The sequence below is a fragment of the Brienomyrus brachyistius genome, chromosome 7 (genome assembly GCF_023856365.1).
Source record: "Brienomyrus brachyistius isolate T26 chromosome 7, BBRACH_0.4, whole genome shotgun sequence".
Taxonomy (NCBI): Eukaryota; Metazoa; Chordata; class Actinopteri; order Osteoglossiformes; family Mormyridae; genus Brienomyrus; species Brienomyrus brachyistius.
The window spans coordinates 5,000,488-5,015,972 of NC_064539.1; the positions used below are offsets into that span (position 1 = coordinate 5,000,488).

Here is a 15,485-nt window from a genome sequence, read left to right on the forward strand (position 1 = left end):
CGCATAAAGACTACCATCCTTGCAATCACTTAATGTAGTAAGACAATACAAACAATTACTTTATATACGCGTTTAGACCAACTGCCTTCCGCTTCTTATGTTAACGACAAATTGAATAGGAAATACGTATTATATTTACGTTTAGTTCTGTTAAACTTTGCATTTACCCTGTTACTGTCACAATAACGTCAGCAGCAAAAACGCACAAACGATATGTTGTTGCCCATTGCAATTATACAGAAAAATACAGATTAATAATAATCATGGGTAAACGTAATCATAGCACTATTTAGCTTTTTTGATTTTTACATAGTAATAAGGACAAATGATTTTGATTTAGGACTGCACAGAATATTACTTTTTTCGTCTCCTTTATACCGATGTTCACCCCACGGATTTAAAGGCTGACAGCAAGTCTGAAAAAGTGCTAAGAATTCAACGATTTCTCGATAACTGGGCAGGGGGGTGCAACTTCGAGAATACCCTGCGATCTACATAAGATATTTTCCATAGGAATAAGTCACGAAGGTTCGCGTGAGTTTCCATTTGCTAGGTCTGATAGACCGACCACTCCTAGCCCTTTATGATATTGACACATTGTCACTAATCTGACTGATATAGCGAAGCTTCCTCGCTGCAACACTGCAGTTTCCAACACTCAAGTCTGTCCCCTCCACTAGACCCGTTAAAACCACGCCTACAAAGCCACACAATTGGTCCGAAAGCGTCAAAGAACCAATCAAGTGGGTCCGGCTTCTCGCAACATGCAACACATCCAAACTGTTCGGAGCCTACGGGGCACAGAGGCGTAGGGAATTTCTTGGTGCGGAGATCAAGCCTCTTCGCTGCCTTCACCCGGACTCATTTTTCTACTTTTCTGAAATGTGTGTGCGTATTTCTACGAAACAGAGAAAGTGTTTACATGTGCTTGAAGGTGTGTGCTAAATACGAAAGGAGAGAAATTCCACGCAATCGAAATATTTCAACACTTCACTTGCGAGGATAGAATGGGTCCGAGCATATAAATGCATTTTAAAGGAATGCCACTTGCAAGACTACAAAAGGGAACCGAGAATAACCCAAAGAAATAACCGTGATTCAACGTTTTTTCATTAAAACTGTTCAGCTGTGGACTAGCTACTACTGATGACAAACCACGCATAAAATCCTTGGAAAAAGCTTCTCCTCACAACAATCTGTTCTGGATCATATCTGTAACTGATCTCTCTACAAGCTTGGAATTATACAGACGGTTTTAGTTCTTTTTCGCCAAATAATCAGATGCGTTTTGATATTGGTGAATATTTCTGAAACTGAAACTGACGAGAGAATGCTTAGTTAGAGCCCCGCGTATTACCCTCTCAAGCGTCGATACATCTGGAATCCTTTTGCAAAGTGGATGAGCTTCCCGATGAGAGATCCAGTTATTCCAAGAACAAACATGGCATACCATCCGTTTTTACCTCACCGGAGTCCGGATTTTGCCATGAGTGCAATGCTAGGTCACCAGCCTCCATTCTTCCCGGCCCTGGCGCTGCCTCCAGCCGGTTCCCTCTCTCTACCGGGTGCGCTGGGGAAGCCAATCATGGATCAGCTGATGGGCGCAGCCGAAAACGGCCTTCACTTCTCTTCGCTGGGGCACCAGGCTGCCGCTACCCATCTCAGGCCTCTCAAAACGCTGGAACCTGAAGAGGAGGTCGAAGATGACCCAAAAGTGCACCTAGAAGCTAAGGAACTTTGGGAACAGTTCCACAAGAGCGGAACTGAAATGGTTATCACGAAATCAGGAAGGTGAGCAAAATGACGTATATTTAATAAATGGCCGTGTGTAGTGTATTTGTTAAAGTATTAATTGCAAGAAATAGTGAATGATAGTTAATGATCATAAAAAGGTGTTCGTTTCTTGACTGGTGGAACCACTATTTAAATAATATCTATAATAAATAATAATAATAAATAATAATAAAGTATCGTCATGTGCTTTACAGAATTTGGCAGAATACACTTTTTCGTTTCTAGAATTCACTATAAAAATCTACGGCATGATGTCATGCAAATAATCTTTACAGCGGATTAAATGTATCGCAACTCAATATTAATTCATATAACGGCACTTCTACTAGTGATTGTTTAACTTATTTTATGGCAAAATTGGTGATTACAAGAACATAAAAGCTGGGACTGACGTATCTTGTACTTTTCCCTGAGTGTTCTTTGGCCTGCAGTTTTAAACGGCCTAAATTGTTATAAAACGTAATATGGAGTAAATCATAAATATAATGCCATATTTTTTCTTATATATCTACTGTAATGTGGGTTTTTCGTAATACTACGGACCTCGAATTATACATACAGTATATACTATATCTATTTATTTATTGTATTTTCTGCTAGTATCTTGGTCAGTCACTGTATCGTTGTTCAATATATTTGTGCTAAATATAAGTAGAATGACCTGTGTAAGAGTTAAGAATAACACATCCACCTTATTAGGCCTTGTATATGTAAATTTATTGCATCGAACGAAACATAACTCGTATAAGAGCAAAATTAAACGTGCTTAACCTATATTATTCTATTATCCTATATTATACTACACGTTCACCAGGAGAATGTTCCCCCCGTTCAAAGTGAGGTGTACCGGCTTGGACAAGAAAGCTAAGTACATTTTGCTGATGGACATCGTAGCGGCCGACGACTGCAGGTATAAATTTCACAACTCGCGCTGGATGGTGGCAGGGAAGGCCGACCCCGAAATGCCAAAGAGGATGTACATTCACCCAGACAGCCCGGCCACAGGCGAGCAGTGGATGTCAAAAGTCGTCAACTTTCACAAACTTAAGCTGACGAATAATATCTCTGACAAGCATGGATTTGTAAGTTGAAACATTTTTGTCTATTACACATATGATATAAATGCGTTTATTCTCCTTAAATTGGCAGAACACAGTGCTGCTGACTAATTGTTCACCTTTTTCACAATTTATGCATATTATTGCTTAGTTTCAAAGTACTAATTCAAAATGAATAAGTGTGATTAAAATAGGCTACACGATCGGGCCCATAAGAACCTAAACATGGTAACATTAAGATCAACCTCGTTGCATTTTATAAAATGGCCACATATCTCCCAGATATATATTCAAGATAGGCTAATTATCTGAAAAATAATTAAAGGCTTAAGGACAAAATGTACACCGGCGGAAATCAAAGTTTGTTTTTAAATCCAGACTTGTTTCCTTTTGCAGACCATTCTGAACTCCATGCACAAATACCAGCCCAGGTTTCACATCGTACGAGCCAACGATATTCTCAAACTACCCTACAGCACATTCAGAACCTACGTTTTCCCCGAAACCGATTTCATTGCTGTAACTGCCTACCAAAATGATAAGGTACGTCTTAACATTATTAAACCATTTCGCACAATATGTTCAAGTCATGCTTTACTCGGAATGCAAGTAAAATTACAGATAAGTTGTTTTCAGCTTTATTCAAGCAATGTCGTTATCCTCATCTTTGACATATGGATAGTCTATTTTTATTGGAGCATCTTTTTCTTCTAGAGACTGCAAAATTCCATTTAGTGTTTTTTGTCGTATATTATTATAATATATTAATATTATGATTATTATTTTACTTCAAATGAAAAGTATGAACAGTAGGTACAGCAAGAATATGTAAAACAGTAATCCCGAACGGATCACTGCAATATTGTGTCTGCCGGACAATTATAATTATACGTATAATCGCAACGGAACAATGATTTAGTTACTCGTGTTTGTGTCAGTGTTGGTATTCTGACATCGACTCACTTTATCGCTTTTGCATACACGCCCACGCGTGCGCGTGCACGTGAGCACTCTGGCGCGAGCTTTGGAGACGCTGACAAATAGTTCATTTCACAACAAACAATAACGACTGCTTAATGGAAACATGGTATTTGTGGTGCAGGCTAATTGGATGAAGAATCGCGTAAATTTTGGGCGGTTCATTTTTCTGTATCGAATGAAATTCTCCAAAATTCAAAATGGCCTCATCACTCACACATCATTTACACATCATTGTTGTATAGACTACCGATACGATGTATATTTAAAAATGGAATTACACTTTAAGACACCAGAAATTAATTCAATTCAATATTACAAACTGGAAATATTTCCTCACAAAGAAAATGACGTCACTACTGTTTCAATATTTGCCAAAAAAAGCCAAGAAACATGATTAATTACATGAAGCATTTAACAAATAATATCCGAAAATCACCATTTATAAATTTAGAACACCACGACCAAAAGTTTAAGATATGGCTGAGATTAAAATTAAAGCAATCGCGTAGTTTTCGTTTCTATTGCCTATCTATTGGCATAGCAGCATTTCACAACAAAAATTGCCGAAGTTATACACAACTTGTGTAGGAATCTACATACCAATTATTACGCGACTTATTTTCCATATTTTGCTAAATAACGAAGATGCAGTTATTTATTATTTTTTAAATGTGTTAAGTCTTTGTGCTTTAAATAGCTTAGGTAAATACTATGGTTGTTAATGCAATCTTTTATTTATTGTGAAAACTTGGATTCTGAATAACAGATTCTGAATAACATCTATTTACACTTATTAGTTTATCAATGACCTTTTACCGTTTGTTTTAGATCACGCAACTGAAAATCGACAATAATCCATTTGCGAAGGGGTTCCGTGACACTGGCAATGGAAGAAGAGAAAAAAGGTAAAGCGGAACCAATACGCTCATAATATGCAAGAACATGTGCAAGAAAGCGAGGTCGTGATAGTATTTTAAACGTGACCGGTTTTATATAATGTACTTACAAGTATAATGCATTCACTCATATAAAAAGTTTAGTTAGTCTATATTAAATTCTTAATATTTCGACGAAACCCTACTCTGGTCAAAACAATATTTGATCAAATGTATGATATAAAAACTCTTAGTGGAGTAGAGCACTAAGCGTGTGAGATTTTATCCCTCAAAAACAGAGTGCAAGAGAAAATCATAAATCTCCTCTGTATGAGTACGATTGCAAAACCATACTTAAGTCCGATAATATATTTTGGAGGAGCTCAGCTTGAGGAACACGTCGTCTCGCACTGACTGAATCCAGACGCCTTCGTTTTTACCCTCGGTTTTAGCAAATAGAAAAAGAGCGCGCGCTGCATTTTGGAACACTCTGAAGAAATTAACACTAAAAATTGAACATGTTACCTTGATTAAAAGTTGACCAGGTTCACCAATATTTATTAGGTCAGTTGATTGAGTTGATTTTGAGTATAACGTATTTCGTTGTTCAGATGTATCCGTGGAGTGCCGACGTTAACCAATTCGTTTGCGAATGTGTACATTTAATTACAAAGCAGCATAGTTATTATGGTGGTTTTCTTTAAATTCACGAAAAAGATTATTTATAATGAACATCTCGTTATCTCGTGTTCTGAAACGATAGAAGTGGCAGTGAGCTCCTTACTCGAGCTATAGTTTAAGGTAAAAATGGTCCATTTCTCAGAAACTGCCACTTAAGCGGACACAGTCTTTGGAAATAAGTTACACATAAAATATATTGGTTTTCAAATGTAATATCTCGCAGAGAGAATAAATCGAGTGGTGCTGCTTTACTTGCGATTCGTAATATTCTTGCCGTTACTTACTGAAATAGACTCAAAATGGCAACAGGAATGGCTGACGAATAGACAAGTCAATATTATACTCATTGTTGGAAGGATTCTTCCTATCAGATTGTTTACTTTTTAAAATATCAGTAATTTACGAATTAAGTTTATTTCTCTACATATCAAAATTACAATTAAAAACATAAGATTATCGTTCAAGTTAAGTACGGTTACTTAATGACAGAACATCTTATATCTACAGGAAGCAATTAGCTCTGCAGTCTATTAGATCTTACGAGGAGCAACAGAAAAAAGAAGTAGGAACGTCGGACGACTCTTCGGGGGAACAGGTTGCAGCGGTGTCCACTGTAGGACCACCGAGTATTAAAGGTAAACCATTAGATTTTCCTATTATCCTATTAAATAGAAATTAGTGGAAATATGGAGTTACAGACAGAGCATGTGATTTGTTTACCCGCTGCACAGCAAGGTTTTTAAATATTATTTTAAAATGTAATTTCGGCTTAAAACGATTGCGATAAATTCTATTAAAATGCTACATTTTTTACGTGTTTCATGTATGTTTCCTTATGGTTGGTTTCCTTCTGGAATTTGGCACGTGCACATGCAGATTGATTTAAGCTTTTGATTTTGAGCTTCTCCAAAATAAGAGATTTAAATATTTCACAAAAAATGTTCATCTTGGAAACAAACAGATATGTTTGTATATAATCTTAATAAACAATACCATAAGCTGAACTTACTGCATTTATACACTACTTGTGTTATTGCCAATTTGTGTTTATAAACATAATTGTTATGAGCTTTAACATAAGTATTTTTATTTTCTTACAGATTTCTGTGAGAGTGATGATGACAGCGATGATGGGAGCAAAGATGGAAACTTAAACGATGGACAGGAATCTGGGAAAATATCTACCAGCACAGAGAATGCGAAGGAGCATGTGTCAAGCCCTACCAAAGATCACCTGTTTGCCAACAATGACTCCACAATTCTTGTGGGAGAGGAGGCCACGAGGACAGTGAAAAGCCCTGCAGACTCCAGGCAAAGTCCTGTCACCATCATTTCCAGTACTACAAGCTCTGGTGATGACTTCAAGACTTCAGTGCGCGATCCACCAAAAATAGACGAGTGCCGATCCCTGAGTAAGGAAAAATACACGCCACTGACTGTTCAGACGGACTGTAGCCCACATTTAAACCAAGGCCACTTGCATAATTTTGGATTTCCACCAGGTTTGGGTGGCCAGCAGTTTTTTAACCATTTGGGTGGTACCCATCCTTTCCTTCTGCATCCCAGTCAGTTCAACATCGGAAGTGCTTTTTCCAACATGGCTGCTGCTGGCATGGTCCCTTTACTAGCTGCAGTGTCCTCAGGTGGGGTTAACACCATTGACACAACCAGTATCTCGTCGTCCCCTCCGGGCCTAACTGGATCTTCAGGACTGCCTTTTCATTTACAGCAACAAGTTTTGGCATCACAGGTAAAACCAGTTTCATTCACCTAATTAATGACTACTACAAACATTATTTTGTTTGGTTGTTTGTCAGATTTAAGTAATGTGCCTGAATGAAAATTTATATAACATTGCTTTGGATTATGCGATATAGAATAAATATTTCATTAAATGGTCTTTCTAATATAATTTTATGTTACTCCAGTAAATTGTCCGCAGGAAAAGATTAGTTTATGAAAGTTTCCAAACTTCTCAGTTAAGTTTAAAAAGCAATGATATACATGTTAAAACAATCAGTAGATTTGAAAAGTAAAACTAGTACATGGAATATGACCACGGGATAAGTAAATTGTTTAAGAGATAAGTTTCATTAAACACGTTGTAACTGCTTGTTCTAAATGCACTATAATGACACTCTCAATTCAAAAGCGTTTGGTGACACAAACAGAATTCTAACCCATGCTCATGTACGAGAAAAAGAAGCTAACAAGCTTTTTAATGTGCAGTTTATCGAATTATTCTTATAGGAACAATCTGCAAAATGATTAGCTTTAGTTTAACAATGAGAATATTCACACTCTTATTAAGCGCAGCTGATTTTTCTGTAAATTAAGAAAAGGATCTTGTTTATATACTGTAGAAATAAACTGTACAATGAAAAAAAAAATTACTTTAAAAAATGGCATATGTCCCATATAAGGAATACTTAAGTATAACTTATTTAAGCATATAAAAGGTGTTTACTGGCATGCCTCCATGCCATTGTAACTGTATAACATTGTAACTCCAAGTCATGCCTCTAACTTGCCTAAAATATAAGCACCATTTTAGCAAGGGCATATTACAGTTTCTCAGCATGAATATTAAAAATATTTTGGACTCGCCGAGTTCTTGGAACTTTTACAGATGAGGTGTTGAGACAGGAAATGGAATGAAAATGGCAACAGACAAATATTAGGCTTGCGTTAGACAATGTCAGCCAATCAGAAGCTTGGGGTCTGATGTTAATGTCCTCCCCTCATTCACTTCACCTGCAGAGCCTGGCCATGTCTCCATTCGGCAGTCTTTTCCCATATCCCTACACCTATATGGCAGCAGCTGCGGCAGCTTCTTCTGCAGCCTCATCCTCGGTTCACCGGCACCCCTTTCTGAGCGCCATGCGCCCTCGCCTCAGGTACAGCCCCTACCAGCTCCCCCTCGGTGTGCCGGATGGCTCCCCACACACACCAGGCCTGATCCCTATGGACAGTACCACCATGGAGCTGAAGGGCAACGGCATGGCAGCTAGTCCGGCACTGACGACGCTGGACTCTGCGTCAGAGGCTAACGGCAGGTCCTCAGCCTTGTCATCTGGCTCCATCTCCCTGTCTCCAAAGACTTGTTCCACAAAGGACTCAGCCAGTGAGTTGCAGAGCATCCAGCGTTTGGTGAGCGGACTGGATTCAAAACAAAGCAGGCCTCGGAGTTTATCCCCGTAGAGTGCGGCAAGACAGAGCGAAACAAGACTGCCAACCGGCAATATCTTTAATGCTGGCGATGTTAAGAATTACGTGAAAGATGATGCTGATGTGATAGTGGTGATTAGGATGATTATGATATCTGTCTAGCAAATGCGGGTGTGGATTGCAGACCTATGGACCTGTTTCGATTTTTAAAATGCACTTTGTTTGTAAAGAACTGATAACTCTATTTCTGTCACGTTAAAACTGAAGAACTTTGAACTTGTTGTTTATTTGACTACCACGCAAGTATTGAAACTGAAAGGATACTGAGAATTAGAACCATAAACCGATTAAGCTGCTGCTACGTCCTATCTATATTTTATATGCCAAGTCGCTGGGCTAGAAATTTAATACATACCCTGAAGTGGTGAGAATTGTTTTAAGTATATACCCATACAGTATACAGTCTGCTATGGTTGATAAACTTAATTTAGTCCTGTGTGTGAGGTGAGAAGAGATTTTGCATGCTCCACAATCAGCAAACATCCCCTGTAAAACAGCCACCTTATATGTTGGTTCAGTTCAGGGGAATTTTTAATTTAAATTCTTTTAAGATAAGCAAAATAAAAATTGTAGGTGTGTATTTCAAAACATTATAAATCTAACCTAAAAGCAAGCATAAACGTAATTTGACCCCCCTTACAATCAGTTCAAATCACCAAACCCTTCATTTCAAAGAAAAGGGAACAGGAAGAAGAAAGGATAAAAAAAACTACAGTAACATGGACTATAAATGTAAATATATATTATATATCAAAATATTTATGTAATTATTTGGTATTAAGTGTAAATATAATGGATTAGAAGTCTGAGGTTCATAATTTCTTTAATTTATTGTTGATACACTTGTTTAATGGTGTGTTTCAGTCATCTTCATTTCACCCATAGTAACCTGTGTGCTGACCACTGCTCATGCCTCACCTTCAGCCTCCAGTTGTCTAAGCAGACCTGAACATGTGCCATCCTTTTATCTTTAATGGAGTTTAAAGTGCTATCGTCAAGCAAGCTGACAACACAGTGCATCAGTTTACTTGAGAAAAAAAATAAATCTTTAACCATTTATCTTTTTAGTGTGTGTCAAGACCTAAACAAATTTTCTTAAAATATGTTGCAGCTTGGAAGTAAAATTGCTCAATATTTTTTATTGTATAAAAGTTTAATGTGTTAAAGTTGTCCTTTGGGTTCTGTAGTACTCAATATTTTGATTGGTTTAGTTGACAACATTGAAAATGTTTCTTGAAGGTTTCAATAAACTATTGAACATTGCATTTATTTTTCTCACTGATTACATTCCAGATGCAGTTAATACTTTCTTTGCACATCCAAAGACCAGTTTGATCATAAAGGTCCTGTTAAAATAACAAACAAACTATCAGCTGACATTCTTGGAAGAGTGCTGATGACAGCCTTGGTTATAAGCAAGACTATTTTAAAATTAAGTAGCACTGCTTTCTTCCTTACTTTATATCGAGAACAAAGAGTGGCCAATTAATGAGCAATATGAGATAAAATGATAATTACGCAATTATGATATTACAATGGATGAAGGCAAAGCCATTTATCCTGTCCCAGGCCGAATCATTCTGTCAGGTGAGTATGCAAATTTTCCTCAGAGAAACTAGCTGAGGATGACCATTTTAGAAAGATGTGAAAGGTTATAATTTTTCATCGCTGTTAAACGTAATGCGCAACCTCGAATTCTTTAAGCAAGGACATTTTTCAGATGCCTAGTCATTCCAAATGTTTATAGTTGAATAAGGGAAACGGATATGAAGAGATTCAAAATGTAAAAATCATCTTTAACGCCTAGCTTGTTTCGCCTGGAGTCATTTGTTTATCAACAGTAAATCTTTATTTGTATGTAGTATGTTAATGTGTAACAGTTGCGGCGCTAGGCTGGGGAGGAGAAGTAAACACGACACAATCTCGATTGCTCTTTCTATTGCTCACCTGGCGCCTTAGATGATATCTCAGTGGATTTTATTACACGGAAGGCGGCTAGGGGTCTGAAGGAGTGTACGCTACACTCACAGCGGTATGTTTGACTGATCGCCGCCCAGAGGATATAGGACAAAAAACAAAATTGCACACTGCACTATAGAGCTTGGGGGTGGGGTTGAAACTGGCTAAGGATAGTATATCGTAAAAGAATTTAATATTTCCGATAATTCAGGCTCATTTTATAGAATATAATGTTTTTCCCTCCTATTGCCGCCAGACGCATTTCTTTGGATGGAAACTGCGCCGCTTCTAGACCCATAAAACGAGATCGACGGTGTCAATTCAACATTTTTAAATTCTTTGAAAAATACAGTTTTTCTTGTTAATTAGTGACGAACGTTCATTGCATAATTTTAAAAATACACCTGAATATCCGTGAATCAGTTGGGAACTGGGGATTTTTCGCAGTTAAATCCCGATTTATTGCGCTGTTTCAATTAATTTGCATTAATTGTTAATTCAATGCTTTATCGTAATATAATGTCATTGACAATATGATTATTCATTATTGTAACTGTAAAATTATGGAATTTATACAGAATACTATACATTATTGCATTATTTAATAAAAAAAGATGGGGTTATCCCGATGAAGGTACAACGCATAGATAATTAAATGGCAATTTTTCCGAAATATACTTTTCGCCTGGCGCAGTTTTCGATAATAATGTGATGTAGACGAATAATATCTGTTATTTATTGTCTTCTTTTGTTTGTTTGTGGTCCTTGTATATTTTACTGTAATATTATAATACGCAGAGAGATTTGAACGGCACTACAAGATTATAAAAATAATCATTTCCAAAAGACTTCACAACACTGCGTAACACACCGTCAATTTATTTTTATACTGCAACGAAGCTTTTTTGCCAAGAATGACAAAGTATACCAACGACTAATTTATCGGTTGAATACTTTAAAAGTAAAAATTTGTTCCATATCGAAGGATGCACGCCTATAGTCAAGACGAAGAGTTTTGAAAAAAGAAATTTAAAATTTAAGTGAGGGCAAATGGCGATACCCGAAAAACGAATTTTGTGTTACATTATATTATCCGCAAATAGGACATTATAGATACGCAGCATCCAATCCAACAATATGAAAACGAATATTATAATCAGTATTACCATCAATAACAATATTATTAATAATGACAACATAAGTAAAATATATTTTACTTAGCAGATCTTTAAGACTGAAGCATTTTTGCGAGCTTTTAAAATAATAGACCAATAGCTTCATGAAAATACAAGCCAGTTCAAAATGTTTCACTATAAATAATATCGCAGATTATCATATTTTTAAAAAGAGCTACGAACAGGCCCTGGAAATTGTTATCATGCAAGATAAATGTAATTTGCATCAATGTATAGCTAACAGTCCGCATTTTTACATACTTCAGTAAATGTAACTAGACACACATAAAAATACCCATATACAACCAATGAAATAAAGGCAAAACAAATATTACAAAACAATATCACAGCCATCTCTTACGGTAGAAGCCCTGACAACATATAGGCTGGGAAGCACAGTATGAATGCGATTTTCTCAAAAGAGAAGTGCTATCAAAGCGTCAGTCAAGCAAGTAAAAAGAACAGAGGGGGACTACACAGAAATGAGGAAAGGGAACTTTTCTCTGGAGTCTGCTGTGCTTCGATGTGTCCAGGCTACCTTCGAGGTTCTGATTTATATACATTCCTGATGACAGCCTACTGATGAACTTCGTTTCTTTCTCGAAAAAGTTTTCCTCTTCACCAGAATGACGACTGACTTGACGTTTAATTTCAATCGTTTTTGAAAAACGCACACCTTCGGGTTGGTAAAAATACATGCTTTATTTCCTAATTTTGCTTACACACCAGTTAAAGTAATGCGGTCAGAAATGTCACAAGTGAACAATCTCACACAGTCGGTATTGAATAGGCCTCATCGCAGACTAAGCGCGAACAAAGCTCTGGCGCGTGTCTTTAGCGCCTCCCTGTGTTAACTGGTCAGCTGTGCCGCTGGTGCTTCTTGTAAACACAGTGTCGACTGAAACGTTTGTTCGCATAAATTCGCGAATTTTTATCTTAAGCACTGTCCGTGTAAAATTTTGCAAAGAGGACGGTGCTTTCCCCTTTCACAATCTAAAATATCTTCATGGGATTTGAAAGTAGCTATGAAAGTCAAAAGACTAGTGCGTGTTTACTTGAAAAATTTCTAATTTCTTCCTTTTTTCTTTTGTTTTGTCACCCAGGTAAATGAGATTAGGTACCGGAAACACATTTTACACCGCACTTATCAAAATCATGGGCCTTTAATAAACAGGTTAGGACTTGTCACTTAGATTCAGTTTTTACTGGTAAGTGCATAATCACTGGCAGTTCCTGACTCATCCATAACCATGCTGAGTGAGTGAAAGGGTTTGTAATTCTCAAAGAAAGAAAGACATGGATTAATGTTTAACGTTTGAATTCATGATGAGTGGCTTCACATATAGCCTCATGCCCATAGCTTCCAGGATAGGCTCTGGATCCCCCCTGCGACCCAGAAGGATAAATGGTTTGGAAAATGGATATATGGCTTCATATACGCCCCAGGTTTAACTTAAAATCATCTTAAAATGCAGACACAGAAACTTTAGCCCTGTGGAAAACAATGGCATAATCATTAAAAAAAATAGTGATTCAGTCACTTGGGTTTCAATGTATAATGACATCATAATATTATATATATATGTTTGAATATTTTTTTTCTATCAAAAAAAGTAAAAAGCCTGATTCAAGAAATGTTAACATTGTAATTTTCTGAAATGAGCCAAGTTACCGTTGTGGGAAAAGTTGAGGAAGTATAAAGAGAATAGAAAGAGGAAAGACATGAAAAAGGAGGAAGTGACTTGTTAAATATTAAGAAAAAAAACTTGTGTAAGATGAAACCTTTGGTGGCAAATGATTCTTTTTTTCATTATTTATTAATAAAATTCAGAAGCGGGAAAGAGTACACACAGAGTTGTCCTGCTGGGACCCCATGAGGCATTTTGGTTTTAAGAGGACCCCCAGTCACAGGCTGAATACAGTGGAAAACAGCACAGCTTTGAACAATCAGAGCAAATACACAGAGTCCTGGAAGGCGTTTCCTGAGAACGCTAAAGCTCTTGGGCCACAAAATCAAAGTACAGCACCAGGCTGCTTTAAATTCAGCACCAGGCCTATAAGCCAGGGTACAGATTTACCGTCTCAACAGCTCTGCAAGCAGCCAGGTGATAAATACGTACACCGCTGTATGAGACCCCCCCCCCCAAAAGAAAGTGTATGCATATTGCCAAGAGGCAGGTCATCTAAAACCGGCCCCAGTTGGCCCCTGACTAATGACTGCTAGCCCTCAATAATCAGGATTAAGAGAACTTGGTACCAGAGGCAGCCAGGATGATAACAAAGGAGAGAAGATTGTGGGGAGCTGCTCAGCCTCCACCTGCATGGTGCTCAGTTTTGGTTTATTTCTGGAGTTTCTTCAATTTTTTTCTCTTTAAAAGAGCCACAGCACCTTTCTGTATAGTAAACTATGGATTGTTCCCCCAGCTGTCTTGACCATCAAGCCATCTGCCTAACTGTCACCCAGACATGTTATGAATATCTCAGAGTTAGAACAAAGGGCAAAGATAGTATGAAGCTAAGCAAGCCGTGACAAAGCAAAGATGCAATAGTCAAGCCACTAAGCTTGTTGAAGATACTCTACGGTCAGACTTGAAGCTGTGCTGCATTTGCGCCCTCTAGTGAAAATTTGTAGAATATCCAAAGTAACATATCAATTCACACCTATAAGGCCAGATCCTGGATAAAGCATGGTGAGTACCTTGAGTATAGGAGTGAGTAATATGGCAAAAATATCATATGATTCTTTTCAGGCAGGATCATAATCCACCATCTTATTATGGTTCTTTTTCATGTTGGTTTTTAAGACTATTTTTCAAGTTACTGAACAGTACAAGCAAAGTAATTCACCTATTTTAAAAAACACAGCTCTATAAGGTAACAAAACCAAAAAGACAAACATACTCGACATACTCTTTCGGGTGCTTTCTTTTGAGGTGGTTCAAAAGGTTTGGGGCGTTTAAGCTTTATTCCAGATTTGTGGGTTATTTTTAACGGAGCAGTTTTTAGAGTGCAAATAATGAAGACATGGTGATATCCAGCAGTAATACCCTGCATAGCTGGAAATCAGATGGGTAAATCCTAAATAATTTATTTTTTCACTATACTGCAGTCGTATGAAACAATACAGCCTGGCCCATATTTGTAATATATCATAGTGTCCTTATTTTCATACCACGTGGTGACAAGATAGAAGAACAAAACATGTTCCACGTTATGTCAGGAAAAGTATTTGAACTTATGTTAACCTTTCTAAAACATTTTTTGTTTCTTAAAAAAAAAACAGGAAAGTTGGCAGTATGCCAGAGAAATTTTAGGTAAGTCAATGGCTCACAATCAGTACTAAATGTATATGGCATTATATTATCATGATGATTTACGGAGTTTAATTAGTGGATTAAATGAAAAATGGAATTATAGGTTTCAACCAATTTTGTCACGCTCCATTAATTACATCAAATTAATTTGCTGCCCCCTGGTGTAGATATTGGGCAATGTTCTTTTCTGTCCAGTATCTCTCTATTAGTTCTGATGTCTTCCTACTACTAGAGTATTTCACTACAAATGAAAAATGACATGTGGGTTTATTTATTGCCTTGTAATCCAGTAATAATTGTAAGTATTAGTTACAGCTGGCTTTCAAATGAAACAGCCTTATGCTCAGTATGACAGGAGTTGTAAGACCTGGCACACTGATGTGCCTGAGAGGTACAGGTTACAGGGGATGTCACGCCAAA

The 15,485-nt window shown here is 37.2% G+C and overlaps 1 protein-coding gene across 1 annotated transcript; it reads left to right on the forward strand.

Annotated features, from left to right (window-relative positions):
- Nucleotides 1-263: 263 nt before the first annotated feature.
- On the forward strand, nt 264-9,880 carry tbx3a (T-box transcription factor 3a). The gene is made up of 7 exons (XM_049020012.1): nt 264-1,791; nt 2,609-2,876; nt 3,249-3,395; nt 4,662-4,738; nt 5,897-6,024; nt 6,490-7,139; nt 8,150-9,880. Exons 1-7 carry the CDS (start codon nt 1,400-1,402, stop codon nt 8,588-8,590), a joined length of 2,103 nt encoding a protein of 700 aa, XP_048875969.1. The 5' UTR covers nt 264-1,399; the 3' UTR covers nt 8,591-9,880.
- The last annotated feature ends 5,605 nt before the right edge of the window (nt 9,881-15,485 follow it).

Coding starts and splice junctions, on each gene's coding strand:
- tbx3a (XM_049020012.1), top strand. CDS start 1,400: ATGAGCTTCCCGATGAGAGATCCAGTTATTCCAAGAACAAACATGGCA. Junction 6,025..6,489: donor AGGACCACCGAGTATTAAAG/GTAAACCATTAG, acceptor ATTTTCTTACAG/ATTTCTGTGAGAGTGATGAT. Junction 7,140..8,149: donor AACAAGTTTTGGCATCACAG/GTAAAACCAGTT, acceptor CTTCACCTGCAG/AGCCTGGCCATGTCTCCATT.